The 27,622-nt window shown below is 41.3% G+C and overlaps 1 protein-coding gene across 1 annotated transcript in view; it reads left to right on the top strand.

Moving 5' to 3' along the window:
- ADGRF1 (adhesion G protein-coupled receptor F1) overlaps positions 1–22,849 on the top strand; it is a 26,645-nt gene extending 3,796 nt beyond the window's left edge. Inside the window, exons 3-14 of the mRNA XM_029944855.1 lie at positions 1,077–1,226; positions 2,464–2,637; positions 4,307–4,407; positions 5,288–5,346; positions 6,503–6,654; positions 7,790–7,953; positions 9,561–9,749; positions 12,003–13,376; positions 15,133–15,174; positions 16,203–16,262; positions 20,122–20,188; positions 21,411–22,849. Coding sequence (XP_029800715.1) covers positions 1,077–1,226; positions 2,464–2,637; positions 4,307–4,407; positions 5,288–5,346; positions 6,503–6,654; positions 7,790–7,953; positions 9,561–9,749; positions 12,003–13,376; positions 15,133–15,174; positions 16,203–16,262; positions 20,122–20,188; positions 21,411–21,484 — 2,606 coding nt within the window. The 3' untranslated portion in view covers positions 21,485–22,849. The remainder of the gene's footprint in view (positions 1–1,076; positions 1,227–2,463; positions 2,638–4,306; positions 4,408–5,287; positions 5,347–6,502; positions 6,655–7,789; positions 7,954–9,560; positions 9,750–12,002; positions 13,377–15,132; positions 15,175–16,202; positions 16,263–20,121; positions 20,189–21,410) is intronic.
- The last annotated feature ends 4,773 nt before the right edge of the window (positions 22,850–27,622 follow it).

Genomic DNA, 27,622 nt, shown 5'->3' with positions numbered 1-27,622 from the left:
ATGAGGTATATATATATATATATATATATATATATATATATATATATATACCCACACACAATGGAATACTACATGGCAATGAGAAAGAATAACATCTGGCCATTTGTAGGAAAGTGGATGGACCTTCCCGCCACCCTCTTGATTGCTTTCTAAAAAGTCTAGGAATTGATCTTTTGATTTCCTTCTCTATAAATTTCCTTCCTGGACACCCCTATCCAGGCTCCTAAGAAATGGGACAGTCTCACAAAAGCTCCCATCTCATCTGTCCCTGAAAAAAGCATGAGTATCCCAAGAAATCTAAGACTTCTAAGAGATTTCACCACCAGCAGGAATCAAAGGAGACCCAGGATAAAAGGAGGTTCACCTTTCCCCTCTTTTTTCTAAGGTCCTTCACATTCCTAATCTGGAATCCATAGATGATTTGGAGGATCTTGAAACCCCATGAAATCGCACACTAAGTTTCATGTGAATGTGTCTTAGGGAAACAAAAGGTGCTGCTCAGGAGTGGTAAGGCAGTGATGAGGGTGCATAAAGGTTCGAGTAAGATCTGGTTTAGTTTTGCTGTTACATGTCATTTAAGGTACTCAAACTTGCATAATTGCTGGAACCTCTTCACAGGAGAAAAAAAGGGCTCTTTTCTAAGGGTGAGACTGGTGGTTTTATACCAGAGATACTTCAAGGAGACCAGAGCTGAGAGAGTAAGAGAGAAGAGGGACTAGCATTTTCTCACCTCTTCTTCCTTGGGTCTTGATCCCTGAAACTTGACCCTGGGAAGGTCTTGAGGAACTGTGTAAAGTCAGGAAGGTGAAGCCAGGGTGGGTCAGGTAGAGAGGGAGCAGCTGCCCTAGCAGAAGTGGGAGAGTAGACACATATCTCTCACATGTGGGACTGTCTGCAAGTGTCTATTCTGGATGCTCATTTTTACTTAACGTCTGGATGAGCAGATGCCAATAACAAGCAGCGTGACATAGCCCATGACCCCCAGACTGCATGTGGTGAGTGCTTCATGGTGGCTTCCTTGACAATACTCTCTCTCAGGCTGAAAATGGGGCTCCTGACTGTCTTCCTCTCTTTAGGCTCAGTCCAGGAATATGAGCTGCTGCTTCAAGTGGCCTACAGAGATTCCAAGGAGAAGAGAGACTTGAGGAATTTTCTGAAGCTTTTGAAGCCTCCATCATTATTGTTACATGAACCAATGAAGATTCTCAGAGCAAAAGCTACCACACGTAAATCTGCCCTCTGGGACCTGGGGGTGGGAATGGGGAAGGTGGGTGTATCAGTCAGGATAGGTTAGGTTATGGTATGGAGACAACCATCCCCACCATAACGGTGGCTTGAAAGAATACATGTGTTATTTCTTCTTCATACTATATTCCTACTCCATATTGGCAGGATGGTTGTGTCTATGTGGTCACTTGGGAATCCAGGATAATCAATCAGAAACTATCTCAAATGTACCTAGTTACAGCCAAAAAAAAAATGGAAAACTTGTGGGTTTCACATTGACAGTTGAATTCTCCAACTCAGAAGTGATGCACATTAATTCTGTTCATAATTTATTGGCTAACACTGGTTTCATGGTCCTATCAACCTCAGGGGAGGCAAGATATGTAATCCTACTATTTCTTGTTTGAAAAAAGCAAGAAATAATTGACAAACAGCACCCATGACCACAATGCTGGGTTTCAGAGATGTTCAATGGTTTGTCTATAGCAGTCATTCTCAAAGTATGGTGCCCAGATTAGCAGCAGGAGCAGTATCAGGGAACTTAATGGAAATGCAAATCCTTGCCCCATCCAGACTTACTGAATCAGAAACTTTGGGATGAGATCCTCCAGGTTATTCTGACACATGGCAACGTTAAAGAGTCATTCACTACATATCATCATACATATTTTCACAAAGATGTCTAGTGACTTTGTCCCAGTTTTTTGTCTATCATAAATGAATGCTTTTTGGTGGGCATTTTAGGTCAGTTAGTAGGGAATGAGCATATAGAATTGGCTGATGGAATTTTTCATCATGACTTTAAAAGAAAAATGTCTCTTGGTGTTTGCCATATTGCTTATGGGCCCTACCTAAAAAACGGTATTAGGTAGATAGGAAGACCCTCCAATGAAGTAGTGTAGAAATACCTTCTAGAACTCTTAAATAACTGTCAGGTTGGTATACTTTCTTCTGCTTCTCTTTTCCAATCCAAAGGTTATCTCCTGGGCATCCATCCTTCTTTTGGATGCGGCCTAGCCACTTGATTTTATGTTGGCCAGGTGTTTGATACCAGCCTCAGAATCTATTGAGTTGGACATTTCCTTACCTTAAACACATTGCCATCCTAGTTTTACCCTTCTAGCTTTTGGTGAGAAACACTGGGTTCAGATTCTAAGTCAGAAATAAGGATGAGAACTCGACACTAGTCAATTTATAAATCAGGCCCCCTGAGACCAAGCTCTGTTTTCTGTGCAGACTGTGGGCACCAGAATGGGGTCCTGCAGTGTTTCTGTGAGGATGGCTACACCTGGTTCCCTCCTTCATGCCTTGATCCCCAGAAATGCTACCTTCACACGACCGGAGCCCAGCAGAGCTGTGACTGTCATCTCAACAACCTCACCCAGAGCATCAATTTCTGTGAGAGAGCAAGTAAGCATATCAGGGTGCTGGGAGGAGAGCTCTGGGCCTGCACCTCAGCACCCAACAAGCCATGGAGAGGGAATTCTAGCTCTTTGTCCACGTGTTCCTCTTTGTCTCCCTGAGCAGAGCTAGTGTGTTTGCATGGTCAGCAAAGGGTGGTTACAGTATAGCCCACTAGGCTTAGCTGCACACAATGAGAGCTCCCTAAGTGTAGAAAATTCAGAAATGCAAGTTGATATTTGAGCATCACTTCAACCTTGAGCTTCATCTAGCTCTGCTCTGCAATTCTCTGATTTTATTGAGATTTGGGAAGATTCACTGAAATCCCAAGTAGGGGAACTGCTTAAGGAAATAATTTTTCTACTGTCTTCTTTCATTTCTTTTGCCAACATCAACTTTCAGAAAAGGGAAGACTAGAGGTGTGAGAGCAGGGAGGAGCACATAGTGATTATATTGAAATATGTGGTCAAAGTTGCCTACAACTTTGTGTCCCGAATGCATTACCAAAAACAAAACAGAAGTTAGACGTCTATTTTAGGAAACCAGTGGAAACTGAATGAGCTGTCGCCTTAGGTTTATGTTCAGTGGATGATGAAGTGAGCCAGATGACGTGGACTCCAGGGCCTGAAGGTCTTGACAAAGTTCCCTCAGAGATTACTCTAGTTATCTTGAAGCTTTGCATTTTGGCAGAGCTGAGCAAAGAGTGAAGGAGAAACTGAAATAGCCCAGATTTTCTGGACATTCCTGGTTCCCCTTCCCACGATGATGCCAATTAATGAAGGCAAATCATATTTATTAAACACCATCTTTATACCCAGGTCAGAGGCAAATTCTGGGAAAACACAATGAAGCGCTTCTCTCTATCTGTGAATTAGAAGGCTAGTTGGGGAGGCTAGATGATATGATTTCCTCAGCAAATTCAAATGAAAGTCAATGTTTTGAAGGGTGGTCTGTGTCTGATCCATCTTGAAGAGATACAAAGATCAATCAGACCGAGATTACACTCACAAGGGTCTTCCCAAGATGGAGCAGGGACATAAAAACATGAGAAATGCTCACTAATAGATATGACCATACAAAAGTTTGTAAAGGGGTATGGACAAAGTACTGTAGGAATTTCGAGGAAGGAAAGAATCTTTGCATCTGGGGAGGGATCAGTGGAGGGCTTGCAGAGGAGGTACATTTGACTAGGTCCTGAATAAAGAATAAATAAGTTTCATTCATATAAAAATAACCAACAATCTGTCCCTGCAAAGAAAAGTTCCAGCAGTGGGTAAACAAGGATATACTAGAGATAGCAAGTAGTGTCTTATTGTTTTGTTTTGTTTTGTTAAATTTTTAGTAGGGGCAGTGTTTAAGCTCAGTGCCTAGATGGGCACATATTTCAGTGTTAAGGGACTGCTTTTTTTTTTTTTAAACCTCACATGGGTGGCCACACATTTACCTACTTATAAGGTCCTCTTATCACCAGCACTTTCCCATTACGTTCTAAATCCACAACTGAAAATCTGGTTTTATGTATACTTCCTATATTATTTTGGGTGAACATTCATTACAAAAAGAAATTGAAATACAGCTGTTAAATAGATGGGTTTTGAATGTACTTCTGTAATTTTATGCTGTAATAACTTCAAGTGAATAATTTTTATATCTCTAAACCTCTTTTTATTTCCCATAGAGGTTTGGGGCACTTTCAAAATTAATGAAAGATTTACCAAAGACCTTTTGAATTCATCTTCTCCTTCATATTCCAAATATACAACTGGAATTGAAATTCAAGTAAGCACTTTCTACTTATTACACAAGAAATTGTTGGCTAAACATAAATTCAAGAGTTTTCAATTCGGCTTGTTTATTTAATACACATTCTTAATCATTCACATTCAATGAGTTATTACAGAGCAGTTAATCACATTGCTCACAACTGGAGTACACATTGAACATTCTCTTTCTGGGAGAGCTTTAGCAATTGGCTTCTTTCATTTCTCTTATGTTCACTTTTGCTCAGTGAGCCATATTCTACTAAGTCTTCTTGATTGTTTTCTGGTTTTTATTTGTCAAAAGAAAACTTTCATAGTCTAGATTCAACTGTAAGCATTTGGGATTTGTTCCATAAAGAAGCCTCTCTTGTTAGATGCTAAATAGAATTACTGAGAAAAATTCTGGACTATATAATGAAATCACCAAAAAATTCAATTAGTGTCTGTCTGCCTACGTTGATGATTCAGATGTGATTTTCACTGAACACGTACACAAACACTTTACAACAGATTCAGTTTAAATGCATATGGAAGTTTATGTCTTATTTTTCTGAAGGAGAAAACATAGATTTGGGGGGTAAATTTATATTATCTGGCACTCAATTGCCTTTCTAAGCAATTGGTTCTTCTATCTTTATTAGTAAACTCAAAAATAAATGGGGTGTGTGTGTGTGTGTGTGTGTGTGTGTGTGTATGTGTGTGTGTGTGTGTGTGTGTGTGTGTGTACATTCTCAACTGCTGTTTGGACTCTGTTTTTATAATAGCAACTGAAAGAGCTAGTGGTGGTATCTCTTTGCTCAGTGGTTCTGTTCGCTTATTATCGCCATCAGTTTTTTACTTAAATATCCTTCTTGTATGGGGACAAAGATCAACATGTTGCCCTTTCTTCTGTTTGTAAGCTTAAAGAAGCATTCAAAAGAATTCAAGATTTTGAGTCAGTTCATGTCACCCAATTTCGGTAAGTAACACAATGGCCTTAAAAGGACATCTTCAATATTGTGCACCCATCCTGCAGAATGCCTAGTGCTGTTTCCAAATGACCTTGACAGAAAATAGGGCAGAACTGGTCTTCCTAGTATTCTTACTAAAGTAAGAATTTAAAAACATTACTTTTGTCTAGTAATGCTTTTAAATGACAGAAGGGGAAACTTAAATATCGAATGGCATTCTCCAAGCTATAGATCAGAGACTGGAACTGCAAACCCACAGGTGGAGAACTTGGCATGTTTCAGGAGATCATGGTGTGCATGTATGGAACAGGATGGGGGTGGAGATGAGGGTTGTGGGTTGCAGAGGGATGGTTTTTCTCTTTCTCTTCTCTCATAAGCACAGGGGGATATGATACAAAATTGTATAAATGGAAGCCATGAGGGCAGCCTTGGGCAATCCATTATATTTTTGTGTAGGAATCATGTGTGCACCATAACTCATAACCCAGTAGGCTTTGTCTACAGCAAATAAAGAGATATTTAGTAAATTATCTTTTGTTTATGTTTTCATTCCAAAAGTTATATGGTTAGTTAGCCATGTGTACATTGATTACTAACTATTAATAATCTGCTTGATAGAGGAAGTGGCTTAGAGGTCAGAGAACTTGACTTCATATATATATATATATATATGCACACACACACACACAGACACACACACACACACACATATATGAAAAGAGAACACACAAGCAGGGGAGAGGGGCTGAGGGAGAGAAAGAATCTCAAGCAGACTCCATACTCAGCATGGAGCCAGATGAGGGGTTTGATCCCACAACCCAGGGATCATGACCTAAGCTGAAATAAAGAGTCATACCTTCAATCAACTGAGCCACCCAGGCGCCCCTCCACCTGCTATTCTTATCATTGCACCTGTCTCTCATAACACTTAGCTAAATGTATATGTTATATATATTTATATGTTATATAAATTATATATAATTGCTTATATATGGTGGTCGCTTGTTTCCTATTTGCCTTGTCTTCTCCACTAGAATGTAAGCTTCATGAAGGCAGGCACCAAATCTGTTTGATGTGTTCCTGTGGACCCAATGCTGTGCATATACACAGCAGGCTCTGTGTGACTGAATGAATCTCATTTTTATTTTTACATAGTCATTATAGAGATGGAAGCATCATTGTTGGGTTTGAAGCTGTGGGTTCCAGCAGCACATCTGAGCTGCTGTCAGCCATTGAACAGGTGGCTGGGAAGGTGACGGCAGGCCTTCAAAAGCTCTTCCCACTAGAAGATGGCTCTTTCAGAGTATTTGGAAAAGGTAATACCGAATTCCCCTCTCTGGCTCAGGTTATGGGAGTCCTTTAATTAGTAGTTCATTTGTGTCTTCTGATGGAAATGTTTCTGATACAGGACTGTTCTATGACTGACTTTCCGTAGACACAGGCAGCCTTTCTGTTCCACAATGCCCCCCTCCATCCCCACCATGATGAAATTCAGTTTCAGTGGATTATTTCAGACCCTTGCTGACAGCGATCTGGTCTCCAGTTCCCAGTGTAAACACTGTGGAAGATGGACTTTTCTGCAGGCTTTGGTGGAAATGATTCAGCAATAGTTTACTGGTACACGTACTGAAAGAGCTCTGGGGCTGACATATTTTTAAATCATAATCCAAAAATCAAAGAAAGAATGGGCATATTTAGATCTTTAACACACACATGCGCATGTGCGAGCGCACACATACCCACGACACTCCACAATTTTTCCTCAGATTTTTCCCTTTTCCCTTCTTTACATTCAATCTTAAACCTATTGTACCCAGATATGTACCACTTTCAATAACATGTATTCAGTAATATTTACTAAGTGCCTAAAGTGTCTAGGCACATAGCAGTGGGAAAAACAAACAAACATCAAAGCCCTTAAGGATCTTCCACTCAAGGTTTTCTTCTCCTGGTCCCGATCACAGTAAGAATATGTTATTAAGGACCAGCTGCAAGACAAAGTAGTGACTGGTCACAAGGTGAGAAGCTTTTAAAGGAGTAAAAAAAGGATGAGTCACCCTAAAATGGCAACTGCTTCCCTCTAAACCATATCATTATTGCTTTGTTCCCTAGATTCTTGAAAATTTTCTGAATTTCTGACATTTCCTTACCAAGTGAAACTCCTTCCTGAGAGTGATTGTACCCTGTCTTATTTTCACCTGATGCTTACTAGTTGATAGCCCATTAAAAGCCAGATTATTGGCACAGATCAGACACCAGCCTTGGGCAAGGCATCAGAAACAAGAAAAGGTACAGATAGGGATGAAGCTAGGCATCAAGGACAAATTTCTATTCTTGAATTTTGCCTGGGTTTTGTCTCTGAAAATATGCCTTCTAAAGCACTGCCATATGGTTTATAGAATGCCAGAACATTTAGACATTTCCCTCTTCGTTTCCATTTTTTTTTTCCAGCCCAGTGTAACAGCGTTGTCTTTGGATTTGGGTCCAGGAACGATGAGTATACTCTTCCCTGTAGCAGTGGCTACACTGGAAACATTACAGTCAAGTGCCAGCCCTCTGGGTGGCAGATCCTCAGGGAGATGTGTGTACATTCTCAGTTGGAAGAACTGAGGAAGGTAAAGCATCTCTAGCTTGTGTTTTGAATTTCACAGTGGGCATCTCCCGGTGAGCACGGCTAGGTGGAGGATAATATGTCAAGTTGTCTCGTTGGTTAGTGCACCAGGGTCGAGCATGTTATCAGATGTTGGCAAACCCTGGAGTGCGGGCATGGGTAGCAGAGTCTAGGTGGAAACTGAGAGGGTCAGAACAAGTTAGAGTTGATGTTTCTAGTGGGGAAGGTGCTACAGGGGAATAAGTCAATGCTGAAGAGTTCTATGATAGTAAAAGAGCAACTAAACTGGGCTCAGAAGTCTAGAAAACCAGGGAATCAAAGATCCAAGTGAAGGTGTGAGTCAGAAGCTGTAAGCTCAGTACAAGTGAGGGCATGTATACATGTCAGAAACCTGGGCAAGGAGTGGGTCAGCCAGGGGTGAACCATATACAATGACAGAACTGCAATGGATCTTAAGGGTCATCTGGCTTATCAACCTTTTTTTGTAGATCAGGAAATGAAAGGCTAAAAAGCTAATGGCCCCTCTGGTAGCAATAGCATTGAACTAGAAACATGATCACTTGATTTCCAATCCTGGACTATGACCTCTACATGATGTTTCCTTAGAAAGCTTCAGGCTCTTAAGGAAAGGTAGATAGAAAGATAGGAGCACGTGGTGAGGAATTAGAACTCAAGGCATGGAAAGGAGGAACTCAGACCAGTTCACAGACACTATTCTGCCAACAGATGTCCATATTGAGCAGAACTTATCTCCCATCCAGAGGCCCTACTCTTGCAGATGAAACTCAGAAAGAGAGCGGGGAAGAGCGAGGGACACAGATCAAGGGAGACTACTGAATACTGGAGATGAACCATGGACTGAAGGGGGAGGGGGGAGGGGGTGATGGTCATAGTGGGGGGCACTTGTGGGGAGAAGCACTGGGTGTTATATGGAAACAAATTTGACAATAAACTATTATAAAAAAAAGAAACTCAGAATGATAATTCTCAAAAGACAATAGAAAATTTACTATTCCCTTTTTGAGTTTTCTCATCTGTAAACTGGGGGGGGGGGCAGTGGAGATTGGACCAGATGCCTTCTGGCATCTATCCTTGCTCTTGCCTTCTTTACATTGGCTCCAGATATGGACCAGAGCTGGTACCAATCCCCTCCAGGTGTGAAGGCAGGCAGATCCCAGGTGCTTTGAGCAGAGAACAGTACTGTCAGCTGAGAAGAACAAAAAGGAAAACAGATGGAATCTGATCCCTGGGTTGACGTGATTTGAACCAAAAGGAATATCCCTTCTTGGCTGCCTTCCAAGCTAGCTCAGTGTAGTGAAAGCAGAAGGGAGCCTGAAAGAAGAAGCAAAGCTCCTAATCAAACGACAAAGTGTAGTCATATCTCCACATATGTTCCTTTGTCATCTTATCCCACAAGAATTTCTCAGCATAGTGGGGTAGATATAACAGGATTTAGTGCCAGTAGATCCTATCTTTCCACTTCCTGCTGTGTAGTTTGGAAAGCCACTGAATCTCACTGAATATTAGTTTCTCACTGAATATCAGGATCATAATTGATAGGAAATACAACTGTTTTGTTGTTCTCTAGAACTTAACCTTTTTTATTTCTAGAATTTCAGTGTGATTACAGGCAATGCCACCGAGGCAGCTGTGTCATCTTTGGTGCGAAATCTGTCAGTCATCATTCAGCAAAACCCATCAACTACAGCTGGCAATCTGGCTTCAGTGGTGTCCATTCTGGACAGTGTCTTGTCTTTGTCACTGTCAAGGCATTTCAAGGTGTCCAATTCAACCATGGAGGTATGGTCTGCCTGTGCTAGAAGAAGTCACTTTAATTTTTTTTAAGTCTATTGATTTCTTTGAGAGGTTGGGGGGACAGAGAGAGAAGGAAAGAGAGAATCCTTGATGTGGGGCTTGATCTCATGAACTGCGAGATTATGACCTGAGTCAAAACCAAGAGTAGGACATTTAACCAATGGAGACACTTAGGCATCCCAAGAATTCACCTTTGCTGTGCTCTATCTCTTAGGAAGAATGATAAGAGCCTGATGTGAAGGCACACCATTGAACAAGACTGAAGAGTGGTGCCTGGGTAGCTCAGTGAGTTAGTGAAGTGTGGATTCTTGATTCCAGCTCAGGTCATAATCTCTCAGTTTGTGAGTTGGAGCCCCATATCAGGCTCTGTGCTGACAGTATGGAGCCTGATGAAATTCCCTCTTTCCTCTCTCTCTCTGTCCCTTCCCTACTAACGTTCTCTCTCTCTCAAAATAAATAAAATTTGGAAAAATAAAAGACTGTAGAGTGATGTAACAGACTTTGTATGAGCTCTACTCCTCCCTCCACAGGGTACAAGGAAGTCACAGGATTGATTATGTGAGTTCAAAGAGGGGCTACCTCTTGGCAGACTTAGAGGGAAAAATGAACTTCGGCACTGTATGGCACAGGTGCCAACTTTTTCATGTCTTTGGAGTTCTCTTTCCTGTGGCTAAAAGCTCTGACTTTAGTAGTGTATATTTTAAGGACTCTCTCATTTTGACTGGGGAATTCATGATTTAGTTTGGATATTTAAGAATTAATTTAGGGGCACCTGGGTAGCTCAGTTCGTTAAGTGTCTGACTCTTGATTTGGCTCAGGTCGTGATCGCATGGTTGTGAGATCAAGCCCCACATCAAGTGCTAGGCTGAGCACGGAGCCTGCCTAAGATTCTCTCTCTCTCCCTTTCCCTCTGCCCCCCACCTCTTGAGCATGCATATGCTCTCTCTCTCTCTCTCAAAATCAAACAAACAAATTAAAATTAGCTTAAAATTTATGCAAATGAAACTTGCTTATGAAGAAATGCAAATAGGCAAAAAAAATGATATGTAATCTGGAACCCTAGAATACCCATTGCTTACATTTTTGGTATCATTCAGTGCCTAGAAAATGACAAGTAGCACATAGAAGGTACTCAATAAGTATTTGTTAAATAAATGTCCTTCCAACCATTTTAGGTGTATGCATTTTATATATTAAAGTACATAATATTTTATAAAACTGGATTATAGAATATGTACTGTTACATAATCACACAATTATATTTAACTATATGAGGTGAACATTATGTCAGAGATGATATGATATATAAATAAATTAAATACCCTGAATCAAAGGAAGGATGCTCAAAAAATATTTTTAAAGCCTGACTTTGTGTTGTTTATGGGAAACTAGAGCAAAAGGACACAAAATATCTAAAAATAAAATGAAGAGCACAGAGCATGCAAACAGAAACCAAAAGAAGGCAGAAGTTCTGAGGGGATGTACAAGAAGCATGCTATGGGATTTGGGCCAGAAGCCACAGGGGGCTCCTTTAGGGTGTGGCTCCGTCAGAGTGATGGCACCTGGGGCAGAATGCCTGGGAAGCCTAGCCATAAGCCAGAGACAAGTTCCTGTTGGAGAAAGCGGCACCTTTCAAGGGCTTGTTAGGAAAAGGAATCTCTTAAACTAAGACTGACCCTTAAAACCCGCAACAATTCCATACTTCCTGGTTGCTCATCCAGTTTTTAAGGATTTTTACTTTATATTCTTTTCTGTTAAATGAAGATCATAAATCCATGTAAATTAAAACTTGAATGTCCATGACATAAATTTAAAACTTCTGATGTTAGCGAAAGAAACATGTTGTTGGAAAGCATTTCAAAATAACGTCTTACCCTTTGAGGTTCAGCTGAGCTATTAGTAAGGCAGCCATGTTGGTCATCTCTGAGGACAGAAACGGGCCCTGCTGCAGCCCTCATCACAGGATTCTTTCTCAGCTGTGCTGGTTCGCCCGTGTGCATATGAATGCCCTGGGCAGATGACTCTGGGACTTAATGCTGCTGACCAGAGTTCCTTAACCCAAAGCTTCCACTGTGCAAAGCAACTAAGCTACTTATTGCTGATGAGTTTGAATATGGTCCTCAACTGAGCCAACTCTCTGGGCAATTGTACTGAACTTAATACTCTAAAGACTCTCTACTCCTAGTCCTCTGACCTGCTTATTTAAAATACAAATTGACTCTCATCCTTGTATTTCAGGATGTCATCAGTATAGCTGACCACATCCTTAATTCCAAAGCAGTAACCAACTGGACGGTGTTAATGCGGGAAGAACAGAGTGCCAGTTCACGATTACTGGAGACCCTGGAAAACATCAGCAGCCTCGTACCTCCGACAGCTCTGCCTCTGAGTTTTTCTCGGGAATTCATTCACTGGAAAGGGATTCCAGTGTCCCAAAGCCAACTTGAGATGGGTTATAGCTATCATGCTGAAATGTTCTCCCCAAATACTTCCATTCCCATCAGGGGCCATGTGTTAATTGGGTCAGACCAATTCCGGTGGTCCCTTCCAGAAACTATTATCAGCATAGCCTCGTTGACCCTGGGGAATATTCTATCCATTACCAAAAATGGAAATGCTCAGGTCAATGGGCCAGTGATATCTATGGTTATCCAAAACTATTCCATACATGAAGTTTTCCTGATTTTTTCCAAGATAGAGTCAAATCTGAGCCAGCCTCACTGTGTCTTTTGGGATTTTAGGCACTTGCAATGGAACAATGCAGGCTGCCAGCTAATGAATGAAACTCCAGACACGGTGATGTGCCGATGTACTCATTTGACCTCCTTCTCCATACTGATGTCACCCTTTGTCCCCCCTGCCATCATCCCCGTTGTGAAATGGATCACCTATGTGGGGCTGGGCATCTCCATCGGAAGTCTCACCCTATGCCTAACCATCGAAGCTCTATTTTGGAAACAGGTCAAGAAAAACCAAACCTCCTACACACGTCATATTTGCTTGGTGAACATAGCCCTGTGCCTCCTGATTGCTGATGTGTGGTTTGTCATTGCTGCCACTGCAGACTCTACCGTGAGCTTCTCTGGAGTCTGCATAGCTGCAGTGTTTTTTATGCACTTTTTCTACCTCTCCCTGTTCTTCTGGATGCTCATGCTCGGCATTCTGCTGGCTTATCGGATCCTCTTTGTATTCCACCACATGACCCTGCATTTGATGATGGCCTTTGGGTTCTGCCTGGGCTATGGATGCCCTCTCATCATCTCTGTCATCACCATTGCGGTCACGCAACCTCACAATGGCTACAAAATGAAAGATGTATGTTGGCTTAATTGGTCTGATAAGAGCAAACCCCTCTTGGCCTTTGCTGTTCCTGCACTGACTATTGTGGCTGTGAACTTGGTTGTGGTGCTATTAGTTCTCATGAAGCTCTGGAGGACCCCTGTTGGAGAAAGGCTGAGTCAGGACAACAATGCCACTGCTGTCCGCATGGGGAGGAGCCTCCTCATCCTGACCCCTCTGCTGGGGCTCACCTGGGGCTTTGGCATAGGGACAATAGTGGACAACCGGAATCTGGCTTGGCATGTTATTTTTGCATTACTCAATGCATTCCAGGTAAGAGCAATAAGATGAACTTCTTATATCACCAGGTGATTGGAATAATTATAGAGAACTGAGGTTGGTAATACCACTCTGGAGGCTATCTCATCTCCCAACCCCCCACCCCCAGGTCTATACCCAACACTGCCTAGCAACAGTGAATAGAAATTTTAATTTTTAATATTTATTTGTTCTGAGAGACAGAGAGACAGAGTGTGAGTGGGGAAGGGACAGAGAGAGAGAAGGAGACACAGAATCTGAAGCAGGCTCCAGTCTCTGAGCTGTCGACACAAAACATGATGCGGGGATGGAACTCATGAACCAAGAGATCACGACCGGAGCCAAAGTCAGACACTTAACTGACTGAGCCACCCAGGCACCCCTCCATCCAAGTATTTTAAATTGATTTGAGTTCATATAGCTAACATTAATCCCTCTTGCTGCTAACTCAGTCCTCTTTCTCTTGGGCAGACCTCTCTGCAAAAGCACACAGGGAAAGGGAAAGAATTAAGAGTGACGTTTGACTGCATGGTGCAAAAGAAGTATCTAGAGCATGATAAAGCAGGAGCTGGCAAACTGTAGCCAGCTCTGTTTTTGTCAATAAAGTTTTATTGGAAGACAGCCATACCAATTTGTTTAGATATGGTCTGTGACTGCTTTCTTTGCACTGGCAAAGCTGACCAGTTACAATCCTATGACTTGCAGAGCTTAAAACATGTCCTCTCTGGCTCTTTCCAGAAAAAGTTTGCCTACCCTTGCTGCAAAATGTGGGTTTTACATTTCACAATCAGAGAGTGTTCAGAGAGTAGGTAGACAAAGTAATCTTTAGGGTTTGACGAGTCTGGAAGACAGCCTTTAATCCTGGTTTGATGAAAGTTTACTGGTCCCTCTAGACAACGATTCAGGGAGATGGTGGTTAAACATTTGAGCTCTGGACTTAAATAGCTCTCAGCTCAAATACGTCAGGTTATCAATGGTGATCACTAACATATTACTTAATCTCCCTTTCAATTCCCTCATCTGTTAAACAGGGATAATATTATTACCTATATCATAAAGTAAATGTGAAGGTTAAGTGGCAAAGTTTAGCTCTTAGCACAGTGCCTGGCACATAGGAAATGCTAATATGTCTTCTAAAAGCAAGTGGTTCTCCACCTCAGTGGTAGTACAGATGGCAAACCCCAAGAGCACGCACCTAATGGTGACAGGTTTAGGGAGCTTCTATTGAGGACAGACCCATAGTGAACAGGCACCAACTAAGGGTGCTCTGTCCAGGAGGAAGATTTCAAGGTACAAGAAAGCCTCTGCCAAGGGTTCCCCAAGGGCTGGACTTGATGGAAACAATGTAGATATAGGTCCTCCGTTTGATCTTAGGGTTGGACCTCAGTGCCTGCTGCCGTCATAAATGCTTAGTCAATGTTTATTTAATAACTATTCTAAAGAAAGATAAGATAGAAAAAAAAAAAACAGAAGTTCTTTGTCTTGGATTTAGGATGACACAAAGGGGAAAAGAAAATGGCATGCATTTAAAACTTTATTCATTCATTTATTTATGCACTCAACACAACGAACTTTTTCTGAGTGCTTTGGTATGCCAGGCATTGGGGAGTGACCCAGTGTCCTTGCCTTCAAGGAGTCCACAGTCTATCAGGAAGACAGACAAGAAAACAACTCCAGTGTTGGGTGATAGAACTGTATTTCATATCAATGTTTCATTTTTCTGGAAAAGACAGGACCACACATATGATCTATTCTTTTTTTCTTTTTTTAGGGTTTTTTCATCTTATGTTTTGGAATGTTCTTGGATAGTAAGGTATGTGTGTCCATTTGTCTCTTCATCTCTTTCCTCTTCTAATCCAGGCATCCAACCCAATAAGATTTCTGGGCTCTTATTCACATATAAGAGGTGAGAGACCCTGGGTACTCTTGGAATTTGCAGTTTCACAGCAAGACCACTTCAAATTCTATAATTTTATAAAAGGCAAACTCAGTGGAAATACTCACGATTGATAGTAAAACAATGTAAACTAATCACAACATATAATGTGAACATTGTAGACAAAAAAGGGAAATTGTTTTTCCTTTTCATTTTGCTACTTTTATCCAAGGTTTGGCAGTCATTAAAGAGTGAAAGTACTTTCTGGAAGAGTGAATTCCCTTTTGCTCCTTGATTAAATGTATGCATTTACTTTGAATATGCTGAAAGAAGTTTCTACTACTATATTTCTAGAGTTTTATATGGTAAATATTAAATAGCCTTTAACATTAAATAAAATATCAAATGAAGGACAACCAATATAAGCATAAGAGTATAGAAAAATTGTATATAAACTTATTTCATTATTTTTCCCAAGCTTTGAAGAATTCTGTTGATAGATGTAAAGACAGTAAGCTAAGCAACACTTTGTTTTAATAAGAAGATAAGACTATTTTATAATTAGCACAATTGTAGCACATACACAAAATCCCTGTTTACAGAGAAGCAATTTGCTGTTCTTGATGAGACTAAATAATTCTCTTCATGGCATCATTCACATGGTTAGGAAACTCTTTACTTCAACGATAAATTTCAATTTAGCAATTATTGTCAATTACTATTGTCTAGAATCTGAATTATTATGGTTTTTAGTACTGTTGTTCTTTGTTTAATCTTAGACTTGTTTATAGGTAAAGCAAACACATAAAAGAAGTCCTTTCATCGGATAGCCATGGTTAAGGTCTATGAAGGACTTCCAGGAAATAATTCTAGTAAACAACAATTCCAATCTGTAGTTTTGCTCTGGGTTTGTCTATTATTATTGTGTATGTGTCTCTCTTCAATATTTCTTTGTTGCCTCATAGCTGCGGCAATTGCTGTTCAACAAATTGTCTCCTTTAAGCTCTCAGAAGCAAGCGTCAAAGGTAATCATGTCCTGCTGCCATGGGTCCAATGGTTTCACGCTTTTCTTTGTGTGCAGTTTCACAGCAAGACCACTTTTGCATAACCACTTGGGTTTCCATCACCGTTATATTCCTGCTATCTGGCATAGTGCCTAGCCCAGGGTCCGTACTCATAAAGTTGAATGAGTGAGACAGTGAATGAACGAACGAATGAACGAATGAATGAATGAGAAGGCAGAGAAAGTTACAAAGATATTCAAGCATTGAGGCCTGTGGGTGTTCTTGTGGGCATGTACCTTTGAACAATCATTTGCTTTAGTCTGACTTGCCTGCCAATATCTAGAGTCAGTAAGACCCTTTTCTCTGCCTGACTTTCTGGACTTCCTGTAGACGACTTTGCCTTCAGACAAGTAAACAGTGAAGTCCTTGATTAATTTCTAATATGTGAAATGTTCTCTTTGAGTTTTCCCTCTTAAATAGGTCTTAACTGACCGTGACCCTTGCAAATCTAGCTCTTAAATCTATAAAGGGAGACATTTGTGTGGAAACAGAGGATTCCCGTTTCATTCTTTGTCAGAAAGTGCAATCCATTTAGGGAGAATATGGTTAGGAACAAAGGCCTTTGTGTTCATATTTTGTATTTTTGAAGTTTATTTAGACTTTTGTCTTTCAGCAAAACACTGAAGGCCTTTCAGAATGAGCTCTAAAGAAGAGATTTTTGTGTTTGATAAAAGTCAACTGACTTAAGTGGATGTAAATATACATGGTGTTTAGAGATTTTTATAATGGGACAAGATAATCTTGAAATAATAATAATTAAAAAAAACCAACTGTGAGGAAATTAACCTTTGACCTTAAAAATTTTCCCTGGCTCTGCATTTCCTAGTACCGGGCACTGGTGTGAGCTAGGGAGCAGTGGACTGTGAGAGCTGACCTACCCACTGTGTTTCTTACTCAGTAACCAATTGGCTGAGTGATCTTAGGAAAGTCACATGGTACCTTTTGGTTTTAATTTTTTTTCATCTGTTAACATTAACTGTTGGACTAGTTACACAAAGCAGAAGTACTGACTTTCTGTGATTTTGAGTTTGTGGCTTCAAGAACCAAAATCTTCAAGCAGAAAATGTGAAACTAAAAAATCACTCACTATTCTTAAGAAAAAGAGGGAGCTACTGCATATGTGACTGCATTATAGAAAAACCTGTAGTTAACAGCGACAGGACACCCCGCGCCCCACCAAGTACGGAGCCAGAATTTTTCTCATTTGAAAACCAAAGAGACAAAAACATCCCAAAATAAATTAAAATGAAAACAAAAGTAACTGACAGTATTTTTTCTCCTTGTTTCTAATGTAAAGTGCTGACACTTGTCAGCAAGCAGCCGTGGTCACTGAGGGCATCTTTGCACCTTGTGGATTTGCACTCTTTTTTCCGATGTCATTTTAAATCAGATGACAAAGTGGGATTTTGTTTTTGGGTCAAGTGGCTCACTTGCTTTAAAGTAAGTGTGTATTTGGCAGAAGAGAAAATGGGTGTTCGTAATTTCCTGAGGGAGTTTGAATGTAAAACAGGAACTCAGATTATAGCAGTCGAGGAATGGGAAGGTGAGGAAGAGAGACCTCAGTGGGAATGTTTTTGTCAAGAAACTTGTGAGAGAAAAGAGAGTGAGGGTGGAAAGCAGACGCAGACTCAGGACCAGCCGTGGTGGTGGAGCTGAGTCACGAGGATGTGAGCACGTCCATATGCTGGCAGGGACGAGCCAGCTGAGAGAGTCTGAAGACAAATGGGAGTTGGGGAGGATGACTGAGGGAAGAAAATTCTTGGAAAAGTGGATGGAATAGCTAGACTGAAGATGGAGGGGTCAGCCTCTTCCCTGGACAAAGGAAGCCTCAGTCTGATGCAGGTAGGGCAACGTGTGCAGATTGGGTCACAGGGGGAGAGAATTCAGACCAAGATACTTTCTTGTTTTATTTTGTTTTTAAAGTAGGAGAAAAAGCTATCCAATATAGATAGAAAAATGGATGGCAAAATAGGGGTCTTAAAAGGTCAGTGAGATTTGGGTTGTTGGCTGAAGGGAATGAAGAAGCCAAGGATGTTCTCCACAAGGACCATCCCTCAAGCCACCATGACACTGTGTGGACCCGTGCTGTAGTTCCTCTCAAATCCATGCTGAGGCTGAGGGACCCTTCTTGGCCCTTCCTTTGTCCTTAGCCATAAGGACATAGATCTTCATAAAAGATATAAATCTTCACCAAAAGGCAGACACTGGGGACTTCTACAGATTCTCTCTCCAGAGAGAGGATATTTATTGATTCATGATTCCGATGATTCAGGTCCTGTTATTGACCAACAGCTTAGCCCCATATACTCTCATGTCTGAAAAGGCTGCTTTTCCCCGACCACATAGAGACCCTGATTGTGTTGGAATCTAAGATTCTTCTCTCTACACGGGGCAGGATGCAGTTTTAAAAGCAATGATAATGACTCTAGAATTTTTCTTTAGGGTTGTACTATATGTTTCCTATGTCCTGAATCTAGAAAATCAATTCTTTTCCTCTGGAACTTTCAGACATTTCTCATTCCTATCTCTATGATAATTTTTTCCCAAGAGCTCAATGTGGAGTAGCACCTTCTATATTTCAGTGAAAATCAGGAGGTATCACTGGGCCACCTACTGCATATAACAAGAACCTTTTTCTCCTGTCTTGATTTAACTTCCTCATGACATGGACAAGGGTAGGAAATGGAGCTCATTCTTTCCAATATTCCTGGTGCCTAACATAATGTCTAGCACACAGTGGTACTCAATAGGAGATGTTAAATTGATGAATAAATCAGTTGATGAGTGGAAAAGGATACAATGTATCTTAACACTTTAATCATTCCCCATAAGTGCATGTTCGTTATTTGAAATATTTGATTTCAGTTAGATAATCCAGTTTTCAAAATTTTGAACTCTATTTAGCCTCTGCTGCAATTACTAAAGGATCATTCACAAAGGGATTTGTATACTAAAATGAGTGAGAATAAGGCAAAGTCTTATTTGAGACCATTTTTATAGAACTATTGTTTTTTTTTCCCCATGTGTTCCTTTTCTACTGATAAATGTGTGAACCAAAGAAATGTAAGCATAGGCATGAAAAAAGATATTGCCTTCTTTATTTTACTTATTTAAAAAAATCTTTTTTTTTTTAATTTTTGAAAGAAAGTATGAGCAGAAGAGGTGCAGAGAGAGAGAGGGGGAGGCACAGAATCTGAAGCAGGTTCCAGGCTCTGAGCTGCCAGCACAAAGTCCTATGTGGGGACCCAAGAGACATGAGACCATACCTGAGCTGAAATCGGATGCCTAACTGACACAGCCACCCCAATAATGCCCTCTTTAAAACTGTTTCTAGTTTGTTGTTAGTTGTGAGAACACACAGGAACACAAGATTTCACTTAGAAATAAGTTCTTAGGGGAACGCCTGAGTGGCTCAGTCGGTAGAGCGTCCAGCTTCAGCTCTCACGGTTCGTGGGTTCGAGCCCCGTGTAGGGCTCTGTGCTGACAGCTCAGAGCCTGGAACCTGTCTTCGGATCCTGTGTCTCCCTCTCTTTCTGACCCTCCCCTGCTCACAATGTTTCTCTCTCTCTCTCTCTCTCTCTCTCTCTCTCTCTCAAAAATAAATAAAACATTAAAAATATTTTTTAAAAGAAATAAGTTCTTAGGCGTGTTTAAAAGATTAAAGAAGAAGAAAGAGTAAAAAAGAAGTACTCTAATAAAAGAGGATAGTGCACTATGTAAATGGAGTAAAGGTTCACTAACCACATTAAGATGTCTGAAATGGCAGCACCACTAAAAGAACAGAATTAATGTTCGAATGACTTGTTTTTCTTTCATGCAGCAAAACTCAACAGATGTATCTGCCAAACCCAAACTCCCAAAGCCCTTCAACCCATTGCAACACAAAGGTGAGCTAACAATGAGCCAAAGATTAATAAAAGGTAGAAGAAAGAATATGAATTTATGAATGTATCATATGAGGACAATTGAAGGGTACTTTTAAAACCCTCACGTGGGAAGTGGAGGAATATCAGCTCGTCATACATCTGGAGGTCATCTGGATGGTGCTCAGGGCTGACCGAACATTTTGGGGATTTGAGGCTTGTGGAGACCTACTAACTTCCCTTCTAACTTCCTCACAAATTACCACCATTTTCTCACTTAGACATTATGTAAATTGATGACATTCATTACTTGGGTCATGGGGTGCAGGAGTGTGGTTAGATGAACACCAATTTTGTCCTTACTGGAGTGTCACTCCTCTGTGTCAGCAACTGGGCAGTGGGCATGGGCCAGGTATTTGTGCCCAATCAGGCTCCTCCCTAGAATGTTCCTGCAAAGGGAGAAGCTACCACTTGCTAAGGGTGAGAAAGCACTGACCCCTTCACCTGTGACATGCATTGTTTTTATCCTCATGTATTGGCTGTTGCTAAAGTCAGTGATATTTAGCTACTGGAAGACTGATGTGCATGCATTGCAAATAGTTGCAATTTGCCTGGAGGAGAAGAGAGAAACCAGAAAGATGAGGGAGAGGTATTGTGTTACAAGTTAAGCTGAAGTCATGTTTAAATGCCTGAGTCCCATTTCATGTGAAATTCGGTTAACATCTTTATTAGGGCAGAGAAGTGGGCTACTCATGTTAGATTCTAAGCAAAATTATTTAAATTCCAAATAAAGTTCAAGTGTTTGAACTTGAAAAGGCATTCCCTTTCCAAAGTGTCCAATGTGCCCAATCCAGAAACCTTGGGCCCTGTTATAACTGTCACCTACCAGCCTGAGTGTTTTTTACAAATCTCTTAACCTTTTTGGATGTTTGTCCCTAAGAGATCACAAAGTTTCCTTCTAGCAATGACATTTTATGATCTCAAATCTACTTCATATCATTTCTCAGCCGCATCTGAGAGATGTGGTGCTTCTCTTCTCCAATGAGAGATGTCTGACAAATGCAAGTCTCTTTGGCACTAATGAAAATGTGACTGTCTATCAACCAATTACATTCTCTGGCTTTCCCTATTACCTTTCCAGAACTGTTCAGAGTTGTACAGACCTGCATAGGCATATTTTCATTTTGGTTTCATACTTGATTCCAAGATAGAAGCAATAACTCTTATCATCTCTTTCCTTTTTTAGGCATTTATGCCCTTTCCCAGACTGGAGAATCCTCAAATGACATCCCGCTAACTCAGTTTTTATCCACTGAATAAGGCTGCAAACCATAGAATCGAGGGACATGTTTTGGTGCAACTTGACATTTAGAGCTAAATGTTAGTGAAAAAATTAGCTCAATATTAGTTGGAATTTTCTGATGTGGACTTCTGGAATAAAATGAGAAGGTTTCAGCAGCTCCATCACAGTTTTTTTTTAATCTTCATTTAAACGGAACTGTTTATTTCCCTGTGGTTTGATTCAAAGAATTCGCTTCATAAATGTTAGAAAGTCAGCTTTATTGGAAATTGCGTCTGTTGTCCCAGCTTTTCATTGCCACAGACTACAGTTTCCTTTTTCATGAAATAGCATTATTCCTGTGGCATTCCCAGTCATCTGAACTGCAGTCAGAAAACGTCATGAAATCGCCCGAGATAATTGGATGACCCATGTTCGCTTCCTATCAAAAAGTTATTGGTACAAATTTCCTAGAGAAGAAGCATTTCTCTCTCAAAATTTCCAGTTGGATTTTATGCTTTTATTTTTTTTAGGTTTAGTTACTTACCTTTGAACTTAATCACAAATAATAAAAGGAAAAAATTGATTGTGCACAGCTTTGTAGCCATTAGTTCAGAAGTATAATGATATGATTTCGTATGTGAGCAGTGCTTTTCAGTCTCCAAGGTGTTTTCATCTGGCCTCCAGTCCAGCGAAGTGAGGTGTCCAGGCAGATCTAGAGCAGAGATGAGGAAACGGATGCTCATCAAGGTGGAGACTGTGCAGCCAGTAAAGGGCGCTGAGGGCTTTTAGGGCTTTTGGTTCTGAGTACAGTTCAATGGCCCATAACAGCCTTGGAAATCACCTTCAACCCTACCAACAGTTACAAGGTCAGATATGAGGTTCATTCCTCCCAGAATTCTCTCTGTGTAACAGGCAAATTGTGGAGAAGTTTGGTTGTCACTTTTTGGGGAGATATCCTAACGTATCCTGGTTTTCTTTCATAACCACTGTAAGTACTTCTGGGGTTGTTTACATGTAGACCCAATGCCACTCTCAGATGGAGAGCAGCAGGTGGACAGATACCACCTGAAGTGACATTTCCTTTCCATTCTTTCACCCTTTGGGCTTACCAGAGTTTCAACCCTGACTACTGAGCCTAGAAGGACTGAGCCCTCTCTGACTCATCCCTGCTTCCAGAAATCTTAGAAATCCTAAATATCAGCATGGGCAGATTTCTTTCAACAATAATTGTGAGGACAATGGTGATGGTGATGATAATGGGAAGAAGTCAAAGAAGAAGAAACAACGGGAACACTGTAAACTAGATAACAGTGAAGAATGGTTTCAAACTGTTGAGAAGAAATTATTGCAACCCAGAAGCAATTAAGTGTGAGGAAGAATAAAGATAACTTCAGTCACGGAAACTCTCCATAATTTTTCCTTTAAAGCTTCCCCTTCCCAAAAGCTATTGGGATATAGGCTGTACCAAATGTGGCAATAAACCCAAAAAGAAAAAGACTTGGGACCCTAGAAACAAAAGATACTATGGAAGACAGAGCAGAAGGAATATCTAAGGTGAGGGTAAAAGGAGTTTCTACCCAGACAACAGCCTGGGGCAGATCCAGGCTAGATCAGCAGAAAAGATTGCTCAAGAAGATGAAAATGATAGCAGGATACCTAATAGATCTCAGTGTTATTAATTTTTTAAATTATTTATTTTATGTTATTATTTATTTTTAATATTTTTATAGAGTGAGACAGATCACATGAACAAGGAAGAGGCAGAAAGGGATAGAGAGAATCCCAAGCAGGCTCCATGCTCAGCATGGAGCCCCCTGCAGAGCTTGATCCCACAACCTTGAGATCATGACCTGCGCTGGTATCTAGAGTCAGATGCTCAACTGACAGAGCCACCCAGGTACCCCCTGAGTGTTATTTAGAAGAGATTTACATACCCAGGGGTGGGTTGGGATAAATTTTTGATATGAACACAGAAATCCAAACAAGTAAAACAGAAGTGTTACATCTAACACAAACAAAATGCCATGCAGAAAAAAAGTAATTAAACATACTACCTAACACAGCTATGAATAAAGTATACAGGTTAGCAATAATTAAAAGTGATTTTGATGTAAGTAAGATAATAACACTGTAAGGGTTTGGGCAAGTGGAGAATAAGAAGTTTATTTTGAGATTGGCAGAAGAGATCGAAATCTTTCTTTGTGTTTGGAAATCTATAAAACTGAGAAATAAGAAGCAACATTATAATCATGATATTTAGAAATATGGAAATAACTATCAAAAGAATAAAACAGTTAACAGAGATTTTCTCTGAGAGGCAGAAATTATAGTTTTTTTGAGTCTTGAAACCATATCCCTGTAACTGTGGTTAAATATAAATAAATGTAGAATGTGTGTGTATGAATTGCAGAGAGCAGGGATATCTTAAAGTTGGAAGCCCCCTTGATTCATGTCCTTGAACTCAGAAGCCGCAGTGCCCTCCAAGCTTATGTGGCTCTGGCCAGCTGCTTCAGGTCTTCAAGATGCCTTTGAGAGCTCCAATTTAAGACATCAAGTAGGTCACTGGGTATACTAGTCCATTGTCAAGGAAGATCTGGCTAGGGATGGTGCTTAAAACCATGGAGCCAGATGAGATCACCTAGTGAGTGAGTACAGGGCAAAAATGAGGAGGTCCAAGCACTGAGCCAGGGCACCCCATCATCTAGAAACAGGGAGAGGAAAAAGATCCAGGAAAGGGGAACGAGAAAGAGCAGCCTGTGAAGTAGGAGGGAAACCAAGACGATGTGGCATCCCAGAAGGTAAGGAAAGCATTTCAAGAAAGATTTCAAGGATAACAACTGGGTTAAATACTGCTGAGAGTCAAGGAAGGTGAAGACCCTCGCTTGTTCATTCCCATATTAACCTTTTCTTTTTAACATTTATTTATTATTGAGAGAGAGAGAGAGAGAGACTGAGCATGAGCATGGGTGGGGCAGAGAGAGGGGGAGACAGAATCTGAAGCAGGCCCCAGGCTCTGAGCTATCAGCACAGAACCCAATGCAGGGCTCGAACTCACAAACCACGAGATCATGACCTGAGCTAAAGTCAGATGCTTAACCAACCAAGCCACCCAGGTGCCCCACTCATTCCCATCTTATATCAAGATATAAGAATGTAATAGGCACTCAGAATCAGAAGTCCCAATGTTGGAAAGTTTCATACTGAATATATAGAATGGAATTATGTTTAGACTTTGCTTGGCCAGATCTTCCAGATCTGGAACTAGCTATTTTAGAAAGACTAATTTTCTCCAGGTTTTTCTGATGCTTTCAGAATAAATAAAGGGGCTGAGGAATAGTCATTCTGCAGCACCTAGAATGTTTCTCAGACTGATACAGATTTTGGTACGAGCCCCAAGGCTATGCCCTTTCAGAGGACTCAAATGGAAAGACAATTTGCCTTTTGTTAAGAAGGCAGCAAGGCTGTGCTGCACTTACTTTCATCAAACTTCAGGGGGCGGACTCTGACCAAGAAATAAATCCTGGGCAATTCGCTTAAAGCTTAAACACACCTGAGATGCACTCTGGAATTTGGGGCAATAAACGGCAGTTTTAATCCAACTCCTCTCATTAGGAACAATTTACAGTGTTTCTGTGGTGTTTGGAACAGTAGAAGAGGTTAGGGAGCTAAAAACATAATAGTTCTGTTTTGGGATAGCAAACAATACCTCTGTTTCCTGGGTTTATGCCCAAGGGTGCTGGTAAATACTGAAGGATGCCTGCATCTAAGCCAAGTAGGAATTAGGCATGGCTGGCTCCAGATTTCCACCTGCTAGAAACGCAGTGTTTTGTTTAAATTTGGGCTGCATCAACGGGATATCCTTGGCTACTTTAGACTAATACAGAGTTAATTCAAACACGTGGTACAAAATAGAACGTTGATATTCTGAGCTTTTCAGATTCATCTCTTCCTTTGGGAGGAAGTAGTTCAGCAAATTTTAGAGTTTTGTCTGACATGAGCCACCTACTCCATGACTGGGCTATCCAAACTCTTTACAGATTCCATTTGTAACAAAGGTCTTAGTGGTGGACAAAGTAGCACAAATGAACGTAAACTGTATTTAGAGCGGGGACTTACTAGGCCCTCACAGCTTCCTCAGGAAAGAGCGAGGTGCTTTCAGGGTACTCCTCAGCCCTCACCTTGCTGCCCGGGCTTGCCTCAGCACACAGTGCGATATGAAGAAAGGGCGGGAGAGGGAACAGAGGCTACGGAGCCCTCGATATTCCAATTTCTGTGCTGAACTCAGCACAGGTGACTTCTTTTGATCCTCAAAACAACACAGTATGTTATATATCATTTTCACCTTTATAGAAGGATGTGGGAGCTCAGGGGTTGGAGGAGAACAAACAAGGAAGCAAGGAGACTCAGTTCCAAGGTGCCCGACTCTGCCTCAACTTCCCATGTTTAGAAACCCGCTGGCCTCCATTCACACAAGCACCAGCAGCACTTGATATTTTATGAACAGAGATTTACCCCTTTGAGATAAATTGCGGATCCCCGAGGCTATCTTTTGAAATGATATCATGGTACCAAGATACCATGATGTAATTTTTCCAGATACTTCACTCCAGATTCTCCTGGCAACTTGAGTGAGGCTCAGGGGGTGGGGAGGACGGGGCGGGGGACGGGGTGGGGGGGAGGGGATGATGGCGCTGGAGCTTGAGAAATGACTGAAGCCATGAGCGATGGGGGAAGAGGCCGCTGTTTGCAGATGACAACAAATTTTCCCAGAACGGGTCTACGTTTCACCTGGCTGAACCCCAACCAGACATGCCTAGTTACATTTCCTTCCTTGATGGCCTCCTGGGGTGGATGTGGAAGGTTCTTTCTGGGAAGGAGGCCCAGGGAAGCCTGGCTTCCAGTAGCCTTAGGCCTTTCTCTGCGTTGCGGTTTCCCATCAGTAAGATACACAGATCTGCACCCATTAGATAAGCTTAGAGGACCGTGCCAACCCTGACTTTGTCTGATCCTGTGTCTCCTCATAGGTAACATGCTGAGAGAAGAGAAATTTACCACCAAAGAGTACCAGCCCAAGTGGGCTTGGCAGGCTCTTATCTTGCTGGGTAGGAATCATAGACAAAGCACTGCCAACAGCTACATTTATGCCAACCAGATGGGAGGCAACACCCCTTTGGAATTCTGACCAGATGCTTGAAACCAGAGCAGAGGAGCGCCCCAATGCAGTGTGCTGCCAAGGGACACAGAGCTTTTGTGGATAAGGTTTCCTGGTTCTTAGATGTCAGCCATGTCCCCCAACAGGGCAGGGAAGGCAGCTGTGAATTCCACGACAATGGGCTGCTGGGCACTGCCAAGGATAACTCTTTGAGGCATGAAAGCCTCGCCTGGCGCTAGTGATAATGTGAGTTTGTTTTTCCTGAAGCTGACTGGCTGGGGGAACCGGTCCCACCTGTCCTCTGTTTCACCTGCTCGTGGGGCATGTCATACAGCCTGCCTCCTCATCAATTTTAAGGAGGAATAAAAAAGAAGTCACATCCACAGAATCATTTCCAGAATTTATATCGGCAGTTATTTATCCGTTAAAGTCTGACACAATATGAAGGGCCCATGCCCTGCTTTCTCTCAGACCAGAGCAATGATTCTCCAAGTGTGTCTCTGACCAGCAGCGTCGGAACTGGAATTTGTTAGAAATGCCAGTTCTTGGACGCACCCAGACTGCCTAAAGCAGAAACTCTGGAGTGGAGCCCAGGGTCTTATGTTTTAACAAGCCCCCCGTTTCCCCAACCAGTGACTCTGATACACACTCAGCTTTGGAAAACACTGACCTAGAGAACTCAGAGAGGACATGTTCCCGACTGAAGCTGGAGATTAGTCTTACCAGGTTCTAAAACCTCCCGTTATGTGGGAATGTAGGTCATAAGAGACTTTTTTCCAAATTCATTTTCTATTGCCAACACTTTCAAGCAGAGAAGTGTTTGGTGCTGGAGGGCGGCATTCTGGGTAATGTAATATTAACTGTTAAGAAAGAAGGGGTTTAGTTTGGTGAATTCCTTGTACATTTTCGATATTAGCCCTTTATCTGATATGTCATTTGCAACTATCTTTTCCCATTCTGTCGGTTGCCTATTAGTTTTCTTGATTGTTTCCTTTGCCTTGCAGAAGCTTTTTATCTTGATGAA

The sequence above is a fragment of the Suricata suricatta genome, chromosome 7 (assembly GCF_006229205.1).
Source record: "Suricata suricatta isolate VVHF042 chromosome 7, meerkat_22Aug2017_6uvM2_HiC, whole genome shotgun sequence".
NCBI lineage: Eukaryota > Metazoa > Chordata > Mammalia > Carnivora > Herpestidae > Suricata > Suricata suricatta.
This window is presented reverse-complemented; position numbering and strand designations above follow the sequence as displayed.